Source organism: Pyrus communis, chromosome 4 (assembly GCF_041283825.1).
Source record: "Pyrus communis isolate YQ-2024b chromosome 4, ASM4128382v1, whole genome shotgun sequence".
Classification (NCBI taxonomy): domain Eukaryota; kingdom Viridiplantae; phylum Streptophyta; class Magnoliopsida; order Rosales; family Rosaceae; genus Pyrus; species Pyrus communis.
The window spans coordinates 23,664,318-23,681,067 of NC_142568.1; the positions used below are offsets into that span (position 1 = coordinate 23,664,318).

The 16,750-nt window shown below is 37.2% G+C and overlaps 2 protein-coding genes and 2 long non-coding RNA genes across 14 annotated transcripts; 1 reads left to right on the forward strand and 3 right to left on the reverse strand.

Annotated features, from left to right (window-relative positions):
• Nucleotides 1-2,312: 2,312 nt before the first annotated feature.
• On the reverse strand, nt 2,313-2,977 carry LOC148697669 (uncharacterized). Its single transcript, XR_015961285.1, has 2 exons — nt 2,788-2,977; nt 2,313-2,509 (listed from the first exon to the last, which is right to left on the reverse strand). It is a non-coding gene; the product is annotated as an uncharacterized LOC148697669 (long non-coding RNA).
• Nucleotides 2,978-4,799: 1,822 nt separating this feature from the next.
• Nucleotides 4,800-6,206, reverse strand: LOC148697670 (uncharacterized). Its single transcript, XR_015961907.1, has 2 exons — nt 6,069-6,206; nt 4,800-4,998 (listed from the first exon to the last, which is right to left on the reverse strand). It is a non-coding gene; the product is annotated as an uncharacterized LOC148697670 (long non-coding RNA).
• Nucleotides 6,050-10,220, forward strand: LOC137722998 (Ankyrin repeat family protein). Of its 6 annotated transcripts, none has more exons than XM_068462147.2 (4): nt 6,136-6,514; nt 7,024-7,131; nt 7,277-8,998; nt 9,409-10,220. In XM_068462147.2, the coding sequence occupies exons 3-4, from the start codon at nt 7,349-7,351 to the stop codon at nt 9,790-9,792; spliced, it is 2,034 nt and encodes a 677-aa protein (XP_068318248.1). In that variant the 5' UTR covers nt 6,136-6,514; nt 7,024-7,131; nt 7,277-7,348; the 3' UTR covers nt 9,793-10,220. The 6 variants fall into 6 exon arrangements, with proteins under 6 accessions (XP_068318246.1, XP_068318248.1, XP_068318247.1 ...); XM_088693133.1 differs by having other exon boundaries at nt 6,192-6,859; XM_088693134.1 differs by having other exon boundaries at nt 6,192-6,654.
• A 654-nt stretch (nt 10,221-10,874) lies between these two features.
• Nucleotides 10,875-15,561, reverse strand: LOC137722999 (uncharacterized). Of its 6 annotated transcripts, XM_088693135.1 has the most exons (11): nt 15,340-15,510; nt 14,954-14,989; nt 14,676-14,716; nt 14,202-14,537; nt 13,063-13,457; nt 12,597-12,846; nt 12,296-12,461; nt 12,085-12,187; nt 11,854-11,982; nt 11,405-11,620; nt 10,875-11,317 (listed from the first exon to the last, which is right to left on the reverse strand). In XM_088693135.1, exons 4-11 carry the CDS (start codon nt 14,431-14,433, stop codon nt 11,039-11,041), a joined length of 1,770 nt encoding a protein of 589 aa, XP_088549261.1. In that variant the 5' UTR covers nt 14,434-14,537; nt 14,676-14,716; nt 14,954-14,989; nt 15,340-15,510; the 3' UTR covers nt 10,875-11,038. The 6 variants fall into 6 exon arrangements, with proteins under 6 accessions (XP_088549261.1, XP_068318250.1, XP_068318252.1 ...); XM_068462149.2 differs by lacking the exon at nt 14,954-14,989 and having other exon boundaries at nt 15,340-15,561; XM_068462151.2 differs by lacking the exon at nt 14,954-14,989 and having other exon boundaries at nt 14,990-15,521.
• Between the last annotated feature and the right edge of the window lie 1,189 nt (nt 15,562-16,750).

A 16,750-nucleotide genomic window follows, 5' to 3' on the forward strand; every position in this document is an offset into this window, starting at 1 on the left:
GATGACATTATCATCACACGAAGTGCATCTCAAACTATCACTAATGTTATCAATTCTCCTACTAAGGAATTTGATATTAAAGACCTAGGACCACTCCATTACTTTTTGGAAATACAAATTGTGCAGAAAAAAAAGGATGGTTTGTTCTTATCTTTGGACAAGTATGTCACATATTTACTTACTAAGTTTGAGATGTTATTGTCTAAACCATGTGCCATTTCTTGTCTGCCATAATAATCCTGCATTATACAAAAGCTTGGTTGGCACCCTTCAATATCTTACATTTACCAAACCTGACATTGCCCTTGCAGTACATTAGGTTTGCCAGTTTATGCAATGTCCTATCAAGTCCCACTTTTATGGCAGTAAAGAGAACACTTTGATACTTAAGGGCTACTTGAGGTTGTGCTATTCATTATGGCAAAGGAGCATTGGATTTAGCTGCATATAGTGATGCAGATTGGGTAGTGGCCCTAATGACAGGAGGTCTACCACTGGAATGGTTGTTTTCATGGGTTCTAATCTTATATCTTGGTCATCAAAGAAGCAAAACACTATCTTTTGATCATCTACTGAAGCTGAATACAGAGCTCTTTCTACTACAACAGCTGAAATTGATTGGATCAAACAATTATTGGTTCTTTCTTCAAGTTCCATCTTTTGATAAACCACTCTTATTCTGTGAAAATTTATCAACAATAGCTCTCACCTGCAATCCTATTCAACATCAAAGAACCAAACACATAGAGATAGATGTGCATTTTGTTAGAGAAAGAGTGGCCAAACAACTACTGCATGTTCATTTTGTATCTTCCAATGAGGATTTTGCTGATAATATACTCGCCAAAGGACTACCTGCACCACTATTTCAAATTCACTGTGCCAATCTCATGCTTAGTTTCTCTGCCCCTGAGTTTGAGGGGGAGACGTTAGGAGTGTTAAGGTCCAATGGTTGTTGACTAAACAAGTGTCATGAGATTAAGAAGGCAGTTATGTTTGTTATAAGAGTAACTTAGCTTGTAAGGTACTGTAGCAATCGTATATAACATAATGATCACCATGAAAACAATATTGGGGTTGGTACTTTGTCTATTAGACATAAACCCTAAGATACTTGATTGATGATGTGTAATTATTTGGTTTGGGTTGATGTGTAATGTTTTGGTTCGGGTTGGCAACTTTGGCTTTATTTCAAACTCGTATGTATGACAATGAAGATTGATGTGTTAAATTGCATGCTTAGTTTGGTAAACCAGACTAATGTGATGGCTAAATGTCTTGTCGTTCTTAATAAATCTTGACCAATGTAATGCATGACAATAATCTTCTTAATTTCACGTCTAATGTCATATATAGAAATCAATTAAAATCACATCACTATTAGTTAGGTATATGTGATTATCAGAGTACGATATGGTCTTGTAGGTTGCAATCCTGCAGACACCATACACATGAGACTATGAGAGACCTCAAACCATTAAGAATCTTCGTTTTGCGGGGGTCCAAGGGGAGAGAGAGAGAGTGTCTATTGTACACATGCATGCTTATCTTTATTTTGCAAAAAAATTGTTTCCACAACTCGAATTCACAACCTTTTGGTCATAAAAAAACAACCATACACCAAGAAAATTAAAAACATTTACGATTCTTTTTAATGGTACGTAGCACTGAGTAATATGAAAAAGAATGGCTAAGACTAAAAATAAGAAACTTAAAAGTTGTAAAAATCAAACCTAACAGCTAAAGCATCTACAACACTAAGTGTTAATTACGTAGATTTGAAGACACCCTAAATTTCTAACTACAAAATTTGGAAATGGAGATTTATTGTATCATTTTTTTTTTTACTTGTATTACAAGGTTGATTCAATACAATAATATATATATATATATATGTATGTATCGTTTTTTTTTTCCATCTAACGAACAGCAATTATGACTTGTTACCTTACGTACAAGGAACGTAGGCAGGATGGTAGTCATCATAACATCATTCATTAGGGATTCATACCATGTTCCTATATGAGAATGCATTTCATTATTTATTTTATTTCAAAGCATATGGTGCATCCAAATCACAGTATAGTTAGAGTGTTGGGTTCCTACTCATACGTTCCAAGTTTAAAACTCCTCGCCTTTAAATTATGGTAATAGTTTTGAACTCTCATCTCTGTCCCTAATAATAATAATAATAATAAATAAATAAAATGACAGTTGCTTGTATAACTTCATATTATATGACCATTGGAGTTGGATAAATTTTTTGTTTGTCACCAGATGTATATACACACCTTACGTATGTGCTACTATCCTTCATCACGCACTTCTTGGTTAATCGAGATTAATTTGATGGCGACGGTGCCGTTATAGAGAATATTAATTGAAGTATATATATGCTACAGTTGCAGGTAGACGGGGACCTCGATCATCAAATTATTCAGATCAGATCGGTAAGTGCCAATTTCTTTAGTTTAATTTGTTTCCATGGCCAAGTGTGGGGGCTTTCACTCTGAAAAAGAAAAAAGAAAAGGATGTAGATTTAGTTAGTTACCCACATGCACTGACGGGGACCATATATATAAATAATACACACATATATACATACACACACACACACATATATTACACCACCACCATGCATGGCTGGTTTACAGATGGCAATGCATGTACGAGCAAAGAAAAAGAAGGCGTGTATATATATTACACCACCACCATGCATGGCTGGTTTAGAGATGGCAATGCATGTGCAAAGAAAAAGAAGGGGTAGCAACGCATTCCAAGACTCACAGAATTTGTAGAGAAGTAGTTGAGAAGCAAGAAGGGGCATGCATGTATTCACTAGCAATGAAATCATACGGCCTGGCTTTTACATACAAATCCACTTAAACAATGCTAGACGGGGATTTTTAAAACATGGATGACACCCCCACAAACCCACATAGTTTGTAGAGAAGTAGTTTAGAAGCATGAAGGGACATGCATGCATATATTCACTAGCAATGAAATCATATGGCCTGGCCTCACAGGTGGATATATATATATATATATATATATATGTATGTATGTATGTATGGTCCCCAAGGGCCAAAACCCTAAAAAGTACCCAAAAAAAATTTCAAAACTAGACTAGGAAAAGCATTTGTGATAAAAAGAAGACATAAAAGATGAATAGAATATCAAGTCTATACACCCAAGAAGCTTAAGCAAAAAAAGAAAGTTGTTTGATTCTCTTTATTCGTTTAGCATATGTTCAATCTTACAAATTATAAGTCGTCGTTGTGAAGGTGGATGTCATGTCAATATCGTAGAATTAAATTTAAAGTTTTTCGTGTTTGAAAATTCTTACATATACAAATTGTGTAGTAATATTTCTTTATTTACGTTAAAATTTCTGACATGACGATTGTAAGATCTCACATCGCTCAGGGGAGTGGATCTTGTAAACCTTAAATGTATATTCACATCTCTATCTAACATGAGGCCTTTTGGGAGCTCACTGACTTCGGATTCCATTGGAACTCTGAAGTTAAGCAAGTAGCTCGCGAGAGTAATCCCAGGATAGGTGACACACTGGGAAGTTCTCATATGAGTTCTCAGAAACAAAATCGTGAGGGCGTCGTCGAGGCCCAAAGCGGACAATATCGTGTTACGGTGGAGTCGAGCCTGGGATGTGGTGGGGGCCAGGGTCAGGATGTGACAATTTGGTATCATAGCCAATCCCTGGCCCGATGTGTGCCGACGAGGACGTCGGGCCCCTAAGGGGGGTGGATTGTAAGATCCCACATCGCCCAGATGAGTGGATCCATTAAACCTTACATGTATATTCTCATATCTACCTAACACGAGGCCTTTTGGGAGCTCACTGGCTTCAGGATGGGTGACCTACTGGGAAGTTCTCGTGTGAGTTCCCAGAAACAAAACTGTGAGGGCGTGGTCAGGGCCTAAAGCGGACAATATCGTGCTACGGTGAAATCGAGCCCAGAATGTAATGGGGGCCTGGGTCGGGATGTGACAATGGTCATATGTTAACTAAGTTATTTTATAATAGTACAAAATATAAACTCATGTACTATGTGATTATTTTCTCTTATTAAGCATTCTTCTTCCAATGAGAAATAAAATTAAAATTATTTTGTAATTAAAACCATCAAAATTACTTATCGGTTGTCAATGAAAAGCATTGGGATACCATTTTTAAACTAGTCAGCCAATCAGATATCACGTGAGGACTGGATTAGAAGGCCCTTATCATCCTACTAATTAATTTCCTGATTAATAATAAGTTGGCAATCTCTCATGGCAACCATAACTTGGCAAACTGTCGGTGATCGAGAAGTGGTGGTCCTTCTGAGACCCCATAAACTTAAAAACTAAAGAATTATTTATGTAAATATTTTAAAATTTAAAAATATCTTTGCACATTTTAGTTACATGTGTGTGGAAGATAATACAACAAATATGGGTTAAGTGGTGGTGGATGCATTGTATATGTAACTCAACAAAGATTAATTACTATTAAACAATAGTTTTGTTTGAACAAGTCCCTTATTTCTTGGCCTATTAATTTGTTTTTGTATACTAATTTGGAATTTTGACCGAATTTCATTTACAAACCTCTTGTATAAAGTTTTGTAGCCAAAATGGCTCATTAAGCAAGTGGTGGATGAGCAGCCAAAACGGCTCGTTAAGTAAGTGGTAAATTGTTTTAGTGGAAATGATTTTTCAACATTACACTACATTTCAAACTTGGATTCTTCTTTTTTAATTTAGTTTAAAATAAAAATATCGCTTGTGAGAAATAAAAACAAAAACTTATTAATTTCTTTGATAAAAATATCAATTGAAATAAATAAAATTCATTAATTTTGCATGCAAAATAAATAATCACAATTGTTTAATTTGTTGATTGCAAACCCCGATGGGTTAGGACACACCATTTGAGACCAACTCTACTTTGACGTACCGTTTGACTTGGGGCTGCCATATGTGATATCAGGACTGCATGGGAAAAAAGATTAATCTGTTATTAATGTATGATGGGATACCTACTGTAAAATGTGTTGATTGGATGATTTGATCTAAAATATAAGATAATTGGTTATGATTGATAGGTCTAAATTGTTTTTTCTTATCTTGAGAATCCTTGGTTTATACTCTAAACCATCTATGATTTTTTAGTATCAAAACAAACAACATAGTATAACATTGTACCTTACCTCATTTTATAATAAAAGGAATTAGTTATATAAATGGTATAAAAACAAATCTAGACTTTTTTTTACTTCTTTATTTAGGAATAGGAGAGAAGGGAAAGAACTTTTCTCCTACTTTGGGCTAATCATTTTCATCACTAAAGCAATCAACCTAATGTTAGATTAAAAATCTACCTTAAAAATATAATAAAGGAATTGTTATTGAAACTTTAAAATTTTAATTGTACATTCTAAATTTTTTATATTTAAAAAGAAATATAATTTTATACAGAGAGCACAATCAAATTTTTAGAGTGTCAATAATATTTATTTATTTATAATAATATGGTAAATTATAATACCTAATTTACTATATTGAGGTAATCGTCGATTTCTTCCCAAATCTTGTGAAGAGATACCAATTTTCCACTTGATTTTTAATTTTATCCGATTACCACCTGAATGCTTATAATTACCCACTGAACGCTTATAATTGATCAGTTTCTAGTATGAAAAAGTAAGATCACGGAGAAGATTCATAGTTGTCAATATTATGAATAAAATTCAAACAAAAATGTACAAAGTGAACTAGCAAAAGAGACGGAGAAGAAAAACAATATGTTGTCTACATTAGGTATAAAATTATAGTTTTCCTCATACAATTGTCACGTGTCGTGAATGTGATCAAGATGGATGAAGAAATCCAAAACCTAAGGTCAGGAGGAAAGTTGGCCAATTATAAAAGCTTAAAGAGAAATCGGATAAAATTAAAATTTAAGGAGAAAATTGGTCAATTATAAAGTTTCGGGAATAATTAGCCAAAATTAAAATTTTAAGAAAAAATTAATAGCTTCGGAAAAGAAAATCGACAAATACCTCTTTATCATTTACCCAAAACAAGAAAATTCACCAAGAATGGCAAGGAAGTGATTTACTGCAAAAAGGGAGGCAATTGTTTAATGGCGCTCTAAAACTGTGACAGAGAGAAAAAGCAAAAGTGAAGAGACTCAACCTGGAAATACAGTGAGAGAGAGAGAGAGACAGAGATCTGAGGTGGGGGACTGAGTCAGGGACCGAGTCGGGTCACATCCTCTCTGTACCGAGTTGAACTTTCAAGGCTAATAATACAGTGTGAACCCAGAAGAAGAAGGGATAAGAAGATCCTGGGTATTAGATTCCACATCTAAAATTCCACTCCAGCCGTTCGATTAACCCCTCCATATCTTCCTCTCTCTCTTCCATCTTTCTCTCTCCTTCTGCAGCTCAATCGATTTCTTGACTTGGCTTGACTTGAAAACCCAATTTCTTGTGTTTTCTCTCAGGTACTTTCTTCTTTTGTTGTTTCTGTTTTGAGAGAGAGAGAGAGAGAGAGAGAGAGTTGTTTTATGTTTGGTTGGTGGGAAAGTTGAGGGGAGTGAAAGAAAATGGGAGGAATGGAAGTGAAATTCTGGGTCTTTTTTAGGTGGGTATTTCGGAAATAATGTGGATAATTAAGTTAGGAATCAGAAAGTTGTGATTTTGAATTTTGGGTTTCAAATTTGAGGCCGCTTGTTCCATCTTTTATTGAGAGAAAGGAGGAAGCAATATATTTTCCGTTTGGTTGCCGGGAAAGTTGAGGGTAGCGAAAGAAAATAAGAAATGGAATTGAAATTCTTGATCTTTTTTAGGTGGGTATTTGTAAGAATGTAGATATAATTAAGTTAGCCATCCGAAAGTTATGTTTTCGAATTTCGTGTATTGGTGCATAAATCTGTGCTTCATTTGTACAAAGGTTTGCTTCTTGTTGTGTGATGGTTTGAGCTAAAAGATAAATCTTTTGTTTGTTCTACAGATTTGAGGCTTTCTGGTAGCTTCTAGGTGCTATGATGGAGCTCAAGATCAACAGGTGTAGTTTGGATTCGGAGATTAAGCTGCGAAAATGCTTAAAGCTTTAGCAATGGTGAGTGAATAACATAGTCTGATTTGATTTTGAAATTATTCAGACTGGGTTCGTATTGAATTGTCGGGCTTGGGAGTTCATGGACCTAAAACACCAGTAAAACAAAAATCTAAACTTGGTAGATTTTGTTGGTGTTAAACCCTAGGCCTGGTTTGTGGTTCTTGGAATGGTGAATTTGAAGTTTTGAGGGCAATTGTTTTGAATTTGAGTTCCGAAAATGAAGAGTGAAAGCAGCAATAGCTTAGGAACTGAGAGAACAGTTAAATCCGTAGAATCAGTGGAAGATTTTTCCAAGTATTCCCACAGTCCAGCTCATTTGGCAGTTGCACGCCGTGACTATGCCACTCTCAAGCGCATTATCTCTACCCTCCCTCGACTTGCCAAGGCCAGTGAAGTAAGCACCGAAGATGAATCTCTTGAGGCTGAGCTCCGAGCTGATGCTGTATCTGCTGTCATTGATCGCAGAGACGTTCCTGGTCGTGAGACTCCTCTTCATCTAGCTGTGCGTCTCCGGGACCCAAGCTCAGCGGAGATTTTGATGGCAGCCGGTGCTGATTGGAGTCTTCAAAATGAGAATGGTTGGAGTGCTCTCCAAGAAGCTGTGTGCACTAGAGAGGAAGCAATTGCTATGATCATTGCACGGCACTACCAGCCCCTTGCTTGGGCTAAATGGTGTCGTAGACTTCCCCGTATTGTTGCCTCTACAGCCCGGATTCGTGATTTTTATATGGAGATAAGTTTTCATTTTGAGAGCTCAGTCATCCCGTTTATTGGTCGAATTGCTCCATCAGATACTTACCGAATTTGGAAGCGTGGTTCTAATCTTCGAGCTGACATGACTCTTGCTGGTTTTGATGGGTTTCGCATTCAAAGGTCTGATCAAACATTTCTGTTTCTTGGAGAGGGCTACTCTTCAGAGGACGGTAATGTGAATTTGGCACCTGGTTCTTTGATTGTTCTTGCTCATAAGGAGAAAGAAATCTCAAATGCTTTGGAAGGAGCTGGTGCCCAACCAACCGAAGCTGAAGTTGCCCATGAAGTGGCCTTGATGTCCCAGACGAATATGTTTAGGCCGGGCGTTGATGTTACTCAGGCCGAGCTTATCCCCCATTTAAATTGGAGGCGACAGGAGAGGACTGAGATGGTTGGAAATTGGAAGGCCAAAGTTTATGATATGCTTCACGTGATGGTGAGTGTGAAGTCAAGGCGGGTTCCAGGTGCTATGACTGATGAGGAACTCTTTGCAGGGGATGATGAAGAAAAGGTGGCAAATGGTGGTGATAATGATGAATACGATGATGTATTGACTGCTGAAGAAAAAAAGCAGTTGGATTCTGCACTTCGTGTGGGGAACTCAGATGGTGCTTGTGAGGACGAGGACAATGGGGTATCTGACTGCCATGAAAAAGGTTCAGGAGGCTCGTATGAGAACTGTGAATCGAACGGTGTTGTTAAGGAGAAGAAGGGTTGGTTTGGTTGGAACAAGAAAAATTCAAGGGGAAACGATGATTCTGAAGATCCAAAGCCTTTGAAGAAGTTCTCAAAGTTGGCCCCAGAAGGTGGCAATCAGAAATCACTTGATCATCAAAAACCATCATCTGAATTCCCTAAAGACGACATTGCAGATGGGAAAAAGGGAAAAGATAAAAGCAGTAAGAAGAAAAAGAAGAAAGGGTCTACTGATTCTAAGCATGAGAGTGAGTACAAAAAGGGTTTGAGGCCTGTCTTGTGGTTGACGCCAGATTTCCCGTTGAAAACAGATGAGCTTCTTCCTTTACTAGACATCTTAGCAAACAAGGTCAAGGCTATAAGGAGACTCCGGGAGCTTTTGACCACTAAATTACCCCCTGGCACCTTTCCTGTTAAGGTAATACGAAAGTTCTAGCTTCATAGACTACTTTTCCACAGTTTGATTGTTTATGCAATTTTGTTGGTTGGTATGGTCATGCTGTCCAGTTGCTATCACCTGATTAAAACATATTTCATAAACAAAATTCAACTTATTTGCCACAATTCCTTGAATTGCTGCGAAATAATTTCTTAATATTTGGTAGATGCGTAACAAGGTTAGAAATATTCTGGGTGAAGTCTGCTGAGTGATTTGTACGGGTTCTTTTTAGAATCTTATTTTTACAAAATTTACATGCGTGTGTTTTTGGTTCTCACTGTTCAGTTTTATCGATTAGTATGGCATCATGTAATTTATAGGTTTACCCTTTGTAGCCCTTCAGCCTCTGTTTTTGAATGTCAACCTAAAGTTGCGTTTCCCTACCGCAGGTTGCTATTCCTATTGTCCCAACAATACGAGTTCTTATAACATTTACCAAATTTGAGGAGCTTCAGCTGGTGGAGGAGTTTTCAACCCCTCTCTCCAGTCCTGCACATTTTCAGGATGCAAAGTCAAAGGACTCAGAAGGATCCTCGTCATGGATGTCATGGGTGAGAGGAAGTCGTGGTGGGCAATCAAGTGACAGCGAAAGCCACCGGTATAAGGATGAAGTTGACCCTTTCCTCATACCGTCAGACTATACCTGGGTTGATGCCAATGAGAAAAAACGCCGCATGAAGGCCAAGAAAGCCAAGAGCAAGAAACACAGGAGACATGCAACAGCCAAGCCTGCCGAAGCAGGACATCGGGCAAGCGAGGATGTCGAAGAATAGTTTGGCATAATTTACTACTGCTCTACCTCTAAGAGGGATTTCGTGGGAGACAAAATGAGGTAAAGCCAGTTCTTGTGTGTTCGTGACCTTCATTCTTCACATTGGATTTTATCACGAAAGTCTTGCCTGATACGTTTTAGGCTCGTAATTGTTGATTTAGAAGAAGAATATATGTATCTTCTTCAATTATTGTATTGTTATGTGCCGTGAAATCTGAGAGGAACTGACTTCTCTTGTTCTAATTTCGAGTTCACATCAATCTTTGTATCTAAGTTGTTTCATTTTTTTTGTGGTTGGTATTTTCTTGTGCTTGTCATTGTAGCCAAGACCATCATCTGTTTCGGTTCTGTATGTTTTGTGCTAAAATATGTATGGAAATGCTTGAACTTTCTCAAGATTCAATAGAAAATATATACATCTCTTTGGAATTGCTTTCAAAAGTTGATGAATACAACAGCAGATAAGACAGAGAGAGGTGAGTCGGAGGAGGGGCCGCCGCGGGCTATTGGTGGCCGGCAGGGTACGGAATTTAGATGAGTGAAAGCTTTAGTAGCCTTCAAACATCTTTGAGGTGGTCGCTCTATGATTTTTCTTAAAGAAAACTACTGAAAAAAGTTTGAAAACTTTAAGTTTTAACGATAAAGACAAAATAAAGGATAAGGTGAATAGTATTAAGATTGATTTTTTAGTATAAAAATGTAGTTTTTCGTTAAAATGAACAGTACTAGAAGTTTTTCGTTAAAGTTCCCTTTTTCTTATGTGTCCGCACAAAATGCAGTGTTTCACATAATAGGAGTGGTACATTGTTCCCTCGAACAACCTTTTTCTCAATGTTCGAGTGGTACAAAGACCCGCTGGCAGCGTACGGAGTTTAGATGTGTGATGCTTTAATAGTCTTCAAACATCTTTCAGGTGGTCGTTCTGCGTTGTTTCTTTGGTGTCTACTAAAAATGCACGATGTGAAACTCTTCGGTGCCTCTACTAAGTGCACAGCGTTTCACATCGTCGGAGTGGTACGTTGTTCCCTCGGAGAACTTTTTCTCGATGCCGAGTGGCACAAACACAAATACAAATGAAAGACGTTGCACGTTAACAGTCCGTCTTTGCTTATCTGAGCATGTACAGGGATTACATGATTTAAGATATGACGATTTTACTGTCGATACATACCGATTTACAGACAACAAAATTGTTGACCTAATGATTTACACATCTATTCGTGTTGCCGGTAGTTTAGACGGATTTTCTACCAGAACCGGTCCTTGTTAACGCTTAAGTATCCGGCCATAACTTTCCCGCCGGTGTTTCTCATTCCATCGATAAGGAAGCACCAAGTTGAACCCAGTGCTCCAATGAAAAAGTCAGCTTCACTTGCCATCAAGAAATTAACAATCGGATAGTTCGTGCTAGTCTCCCTTCCGAGACTCGTTTCATAAGCGGCCATTGTCGAGTTCCCCACTTGACGGGTCACGTTCGTGTAGTAGAAGTCCCAGTGACGGTAACTTTTGGATTTGTCTATCACTTCCTGGAACATTGCTAATGTTAGGTTTGCGCAAGATCGATCACTTCTAAATCTATTCAGAAACATGATGTTAATGCCAGAAAACTAAACCTGCATTTCAGTAGAGAGCCACACACTCTTAAGCTGCGGGAAGCGCCTTCTTATTCGGTCAGCAAGACCCATGTATTCTTCGAATTCCACCACCTTCATTTCGCACGCTTTGTCTCCCATTCTCACGTGCATGCTAAGCAGTGGCTGAGGCATCCACGGCTTGTGACTAGACCAAACAAATTCTTCGATATCGGACCTTGGGTCGATTGTAACATCCTGCAACGAAAGACGTTACAAAGTATAATCGTTTGAGAAGATTCGATTTGCATAATCTCAATATCGCGCGCTGTATATGGTACTACTAATCCGGTGTGCTCCAAACTCGATATATACAAATCGAGACCTCTTTACAATCAGAAGCCATTTTTGTACGAAGACAATCAAGTGAAATTATTTGTTTACCTCTGTCCTGCAAGAAAAACAAGGCAGAAGGGACAAAAGTAACAAACCTTAGGCCATTTTCCGTCAAAACTTCTGATGACCATACGGGCAGCTTCCTTTCCGAATGCAGCATGGCGGGCAACATTCAATAAGCCGCATGTGTACTCCGTTTGAAATCTCATCAAGTATCGAACCGCCTGACATAATGTAACAACTTCCAATCAAATATGGAGCTTGCTTTTCTTTCATGAATATAGCGTACTTGGAAGCAAATATATTTATAGATCTATATAGACTACCTGTGCTCTCCACCACCTCCGGTCCATTTTGCGATGATAAGCAACCAAACTCCCATTTATTTCTGTCGTAGGTTGCAAATGACTCCATGGATCGCCCCATATTCTGCATTAAATATTTGACAAACGACATGAGATAAACAGAAATACATAAGCTGCTAACTATTAGGAGAAGTGAACTGAAAACCAAATGGTTAGAGATGCAAATTATTACTTGGGTGTAGGTCCAACCCATATTTTCTTTGAGTTATAACTTTCTTTTGCTGTAATGGTGCCTTTTTTCCGGGCTTCTTCACTTCCCATAAGCTCAAAAGCACGATTTCGACATTGTATGGATGTTTCTGGAAAGAAGTAGCAAGACCAACTGGAGTGGGACGAACCTGTAACACATGGATCTTATCATCCACACTCGACTATAAGAACAAAAGTCTATTTTGATGTTTCGAACTCCTATATGCAGTTATATAAGAATGAAAATCGTCAAAACAGTTGAGCTGAGATGTAGTGATATTAACCTTTACAACCATCATGGTCAGCTCGATTGTAGTAGTTGGTGACAAGGACCCTGTTTTCATTGATTGCAATAGCTAGAAGCCCACACATTCCGGCGATCTGTGCTCCAATGCCAAATCCTGGTAATCTTTCCCAGTCAGCTACAAGAAATTTTACGCTAGGGTCGCTGCAGTTCAAAGGATGCTGATGCATCCATATGTCTCGTTGCACTTTTCGTGTCAAGGGAAAATTTTCTTCATCGGACCCTGTAATCTGCAGAAGCTTTGCTTATTAGCAAAAGATTGCAAAACACATCATCTTCTTACCTCACTAAGCCACATAAAAATTCAAAATATCATACGAAATAAATAACGATTAAATGCATATGTACATGTATGCAAGATTGCACTGACTTATACATGCTAATCTTTCCAAATTCTTGTTCTACAGGGAGAAAAAGTTATGGGATTTCAAGACCTAGAAACATACCCAGGGAGCGTAGGCACCTTCGGATATATCTTGATGCCTAAAGTATCTCGACTGCTCATTAGTTGCAGCTGCAGGGTACCTGTCCAACAATCCCTTCCAACTTGTCCAAGGAGGATACTTCTCGTTTTCCGCATGCTTATCAAGGCGCTCGTTTACTTGTGCTTTCAACATGCAGTTTTCCAAATGTGGGGCATTTGGAATACTGGATCTGCTTACTCCAAGTCTCTGCAAGAGGTCACTCTCTCCAGAACCTGATTCATTTAGTACAGCACTCCAAGCTGAATACAGTAATGTGACTCTCTCATCATTGATCATTTCTTCACTTCTCAGTGAATCAACTTTTTTCTCTGTTCTGATTTGCCGTTTTGAACTGCAGTTTGTGCCTGCAACCACATCTTCAAATTCAAAACCATAAAGTTAGTCTCTTGCAAATCCTTCTAATTCTTCGGTAAACTACTTGACGAATGCCATTGATTAAAATAACTGTTATTTTTATCTAGACACACGCACACCCGCCTCGACTGAACCTCGAAGTCACGGAGCTGCCATTTCGCATTAAGCGACTGAATTTGTCTAAAAGCTTATGGATGAATTATTAAAGCATATATTCAGGATTCAACTAGCAAGTCTAGTCAAAGTTAAGTATTCAAGTGAAGAAAATGTGTTCATGAAGTTATTATTCTAACTTTAAGTAGCTTTGAATACACCTTTTAATTATTCCCCATCCTGCCTTCTCACCCTGATTCTCCACCCTAGTTTAGTTAATTAAACCTCATTAAAAAGTATATGAACTCCCCGAACTCGCACGGGCCTAGACGTAGCCAAGTTGGCTAGAACATTGTGCTCCTCCACCGCACCCAAGTTCAAATACCCTCCTCGTAATTTACATTAAATTAGAATATCGCTCGAATGACTTCTGTACTCAAGTTCAATTATAATCGCTTGTAATTTACATTAAATTAGAATATCGCTCGAATGACTTCTGTACACAAGTTCAATTATAATCGTCGCGGTTTATATTGAATTAGAATATCGCTCGAATTAAAAACACCAAAGGTCCAAATTATACATCTCAAAATGTAAAGAGAAAAGCAAAAATGACCAAGAAATTGAAGAGTATATGAGGAAATTCGACTCACTGATGAACTCTGAGCTTGAATTCCCAGCTGAAGAACCCTGAGAAATCGACGAAAACGAAAGGCCTCCATACTCAAAAGTACCAAGGGAAGTGAGTGCAGCAAGAAAGAGAGAAGTGAGGCAAACTCCACACAGAAAACCCACCACACAAATTTGACAAGGAAATGAACTCCCCATTTGAAAAGCCTTCTGTGAAACAGCTCTCTCCAGAGACTTCTGATTTGATGGCTCCATTTTTTATTTATTTTCTTCACCTCCAAGGATCAATGAAACCAACAGAAAATCTGAAGCCTTTTCTTTTCACCAGAAATTCATGGGATGCCAACTAACTCTGATTACTGCAATCACATGAAGCAATTTAACTTTTAATTATCTACTTTCTAAAAAACTAAATAAAATTTCTAGTATTGTGTATTGGATTTTCATAAGTAGAAAAGCAGAAGAATTGTCAAATCTCAGCCATCTATTTCCATCACCTCAAAAACTTCGGTGGGGTCCACCTCCATCTTCCTTCCAGCTGCAAAAAAAAAAAAATGAAATTCTCCATCAGAGAGTGCAGAAGAACTGTTGCAAGAACCATGCGACAGTCATGGAAGAATGATTTACTGTCAACCAGATAAATTGCAAAATTTACATGAAAATTTAAAAAAATAATAATAATTTTGGTAGTCAAACTTTAATTGCTCTGGTTAACAGAAGATTAGTGAAGAGACCCCATAATCCAATGATCCCATTTTTGAAGTAAAAATATTACCTTCAAGAGAAAAAAAAATGTGGAAAAATATTTCACCTGGATTTGAAAAAGAAAAAGAAGCAAAAGGTGGGCAGCAAAATGTCAAAAACCAAAAAAGAGAGCGCATGCAAAGAGAAACATGCCACTGATTCCACAAAAAGAAGAAGCAAACAGCTTGACAGAACACAGATAAGCGTGGCTAAAAGTTGATGCCAGAAACAGCAAATTTGGTGTATTTTTTTTATCTTTAATTAAGAAATAAATATTAGCACCAGAAATTATCCAAAGGGTATCTCAGCAAAACCAAGAGAGGACAGGAACTTTCAGAGAAAGAGAGAGAGAGGGAGAGGCAGAGGGAGAGGGAGGGAGGGACGGAGGGAGGTGTATGTGGCAAGGGAGGAGCTGACCAGGTTGAGAAGCAAACAGACAAATCATCCTCTCTGAACAACCGCAGACATCCACTCGATCTTGTTAAGATTTTTGTGCAGTTAGATGATGGCGCAGAGAGTGTCCTTTTGTATAAGATAGTGGAGAGTGGTGGTTCTCGGAAGAGTGGACACATGGCACGAACCCAATTCATCAAAATACCAAACCCCTTCACTTTTTATGCTGCTTTTTTCTAGTTCTTGGCTAAGCTTTTTGGAATAATGTCACGGGCTATAAATGTTAAATTTTTCAGAATTTTAACAAAAAAAAATTTGATACTGTTAATTTTAACGAAAAATCATGCATTTATACTAAAAAAATTAATCATGATACTATTTATTTTGTTCTTATCATTAAAACTCAAAATTTTCAAACCATTTTCATTAGTTTTCTTTAAATTTTATATATTAAATAGCATAAAAATTGATAATTGAATTATCATTTAAATATTGATTACCGTATTTATTTTTTATCAGACACATTATTTAATTTACAAATTTAAACTATAATTTTGTCTACTAACATTACTTAACTTCTAGTTTGTTGACCAAACACCAACTTCCTCCCCCAAATAAAACTAAACTTCCTCCCCCTAATAAAACTAGGGGATTTGACCAACCTCAATAATTATGAACTCAGTTGAATAAATAGAGTTTTGGAGTGCAAAGTTGGAAATTATGATTAATTAATCCATTATTTAGCTTATTGGTATAGTATGTTCGAGACTTGACACTCACACTTGCTTTTCACTACTTTTAACTATTTTGGTCCTATGAGGCTAACGTAATTGGATCTTTGGCTCAAAAATAAAGATAGGTACTTTTTTTGTCATTAAATTACTATATTATAAATTTTTATTAAGAAAAACTAATGAAAATAGTTTGAAAACTTTGAGTTTTAAACAAAATAAAGGGTAAAGTGAATAATACTGGATTTGATTTTTTAATGTAAAAATATGATTTTTTTTTTTTTAAATAAACAGTACCGCGAGCTTTCCATTAAAACTCTCTTTTTATTAAATAGGTGGTTCACCCTTTGAACCCCTCATAAACATTATCACATGAGCAATAGAGCAAAAGAGAGTCGTTCACAGATCTCAACAATATTTAAGAAACAGGATTTGGGCTAAGCTAGCTACACAATAAATTAAATGTAATTAGATATCGAACTGATATTTATGAGAGTCAAATTTGAGAAACATATCACTAAATTAAGAGCAATGATATTCGCACTCATTTTTACATTTCACACACTCTTGTAAATTTTTATCAATTGATCTTTTTCTATTCATTTGGTTCGAATGTCAAAAATTAAAAGAAGTGCGTGAGAAGTAAAAATACGTGTGTGAATAGAACCACTGTAAATCAATCGTACGTAGTGCTAGTGATGAAG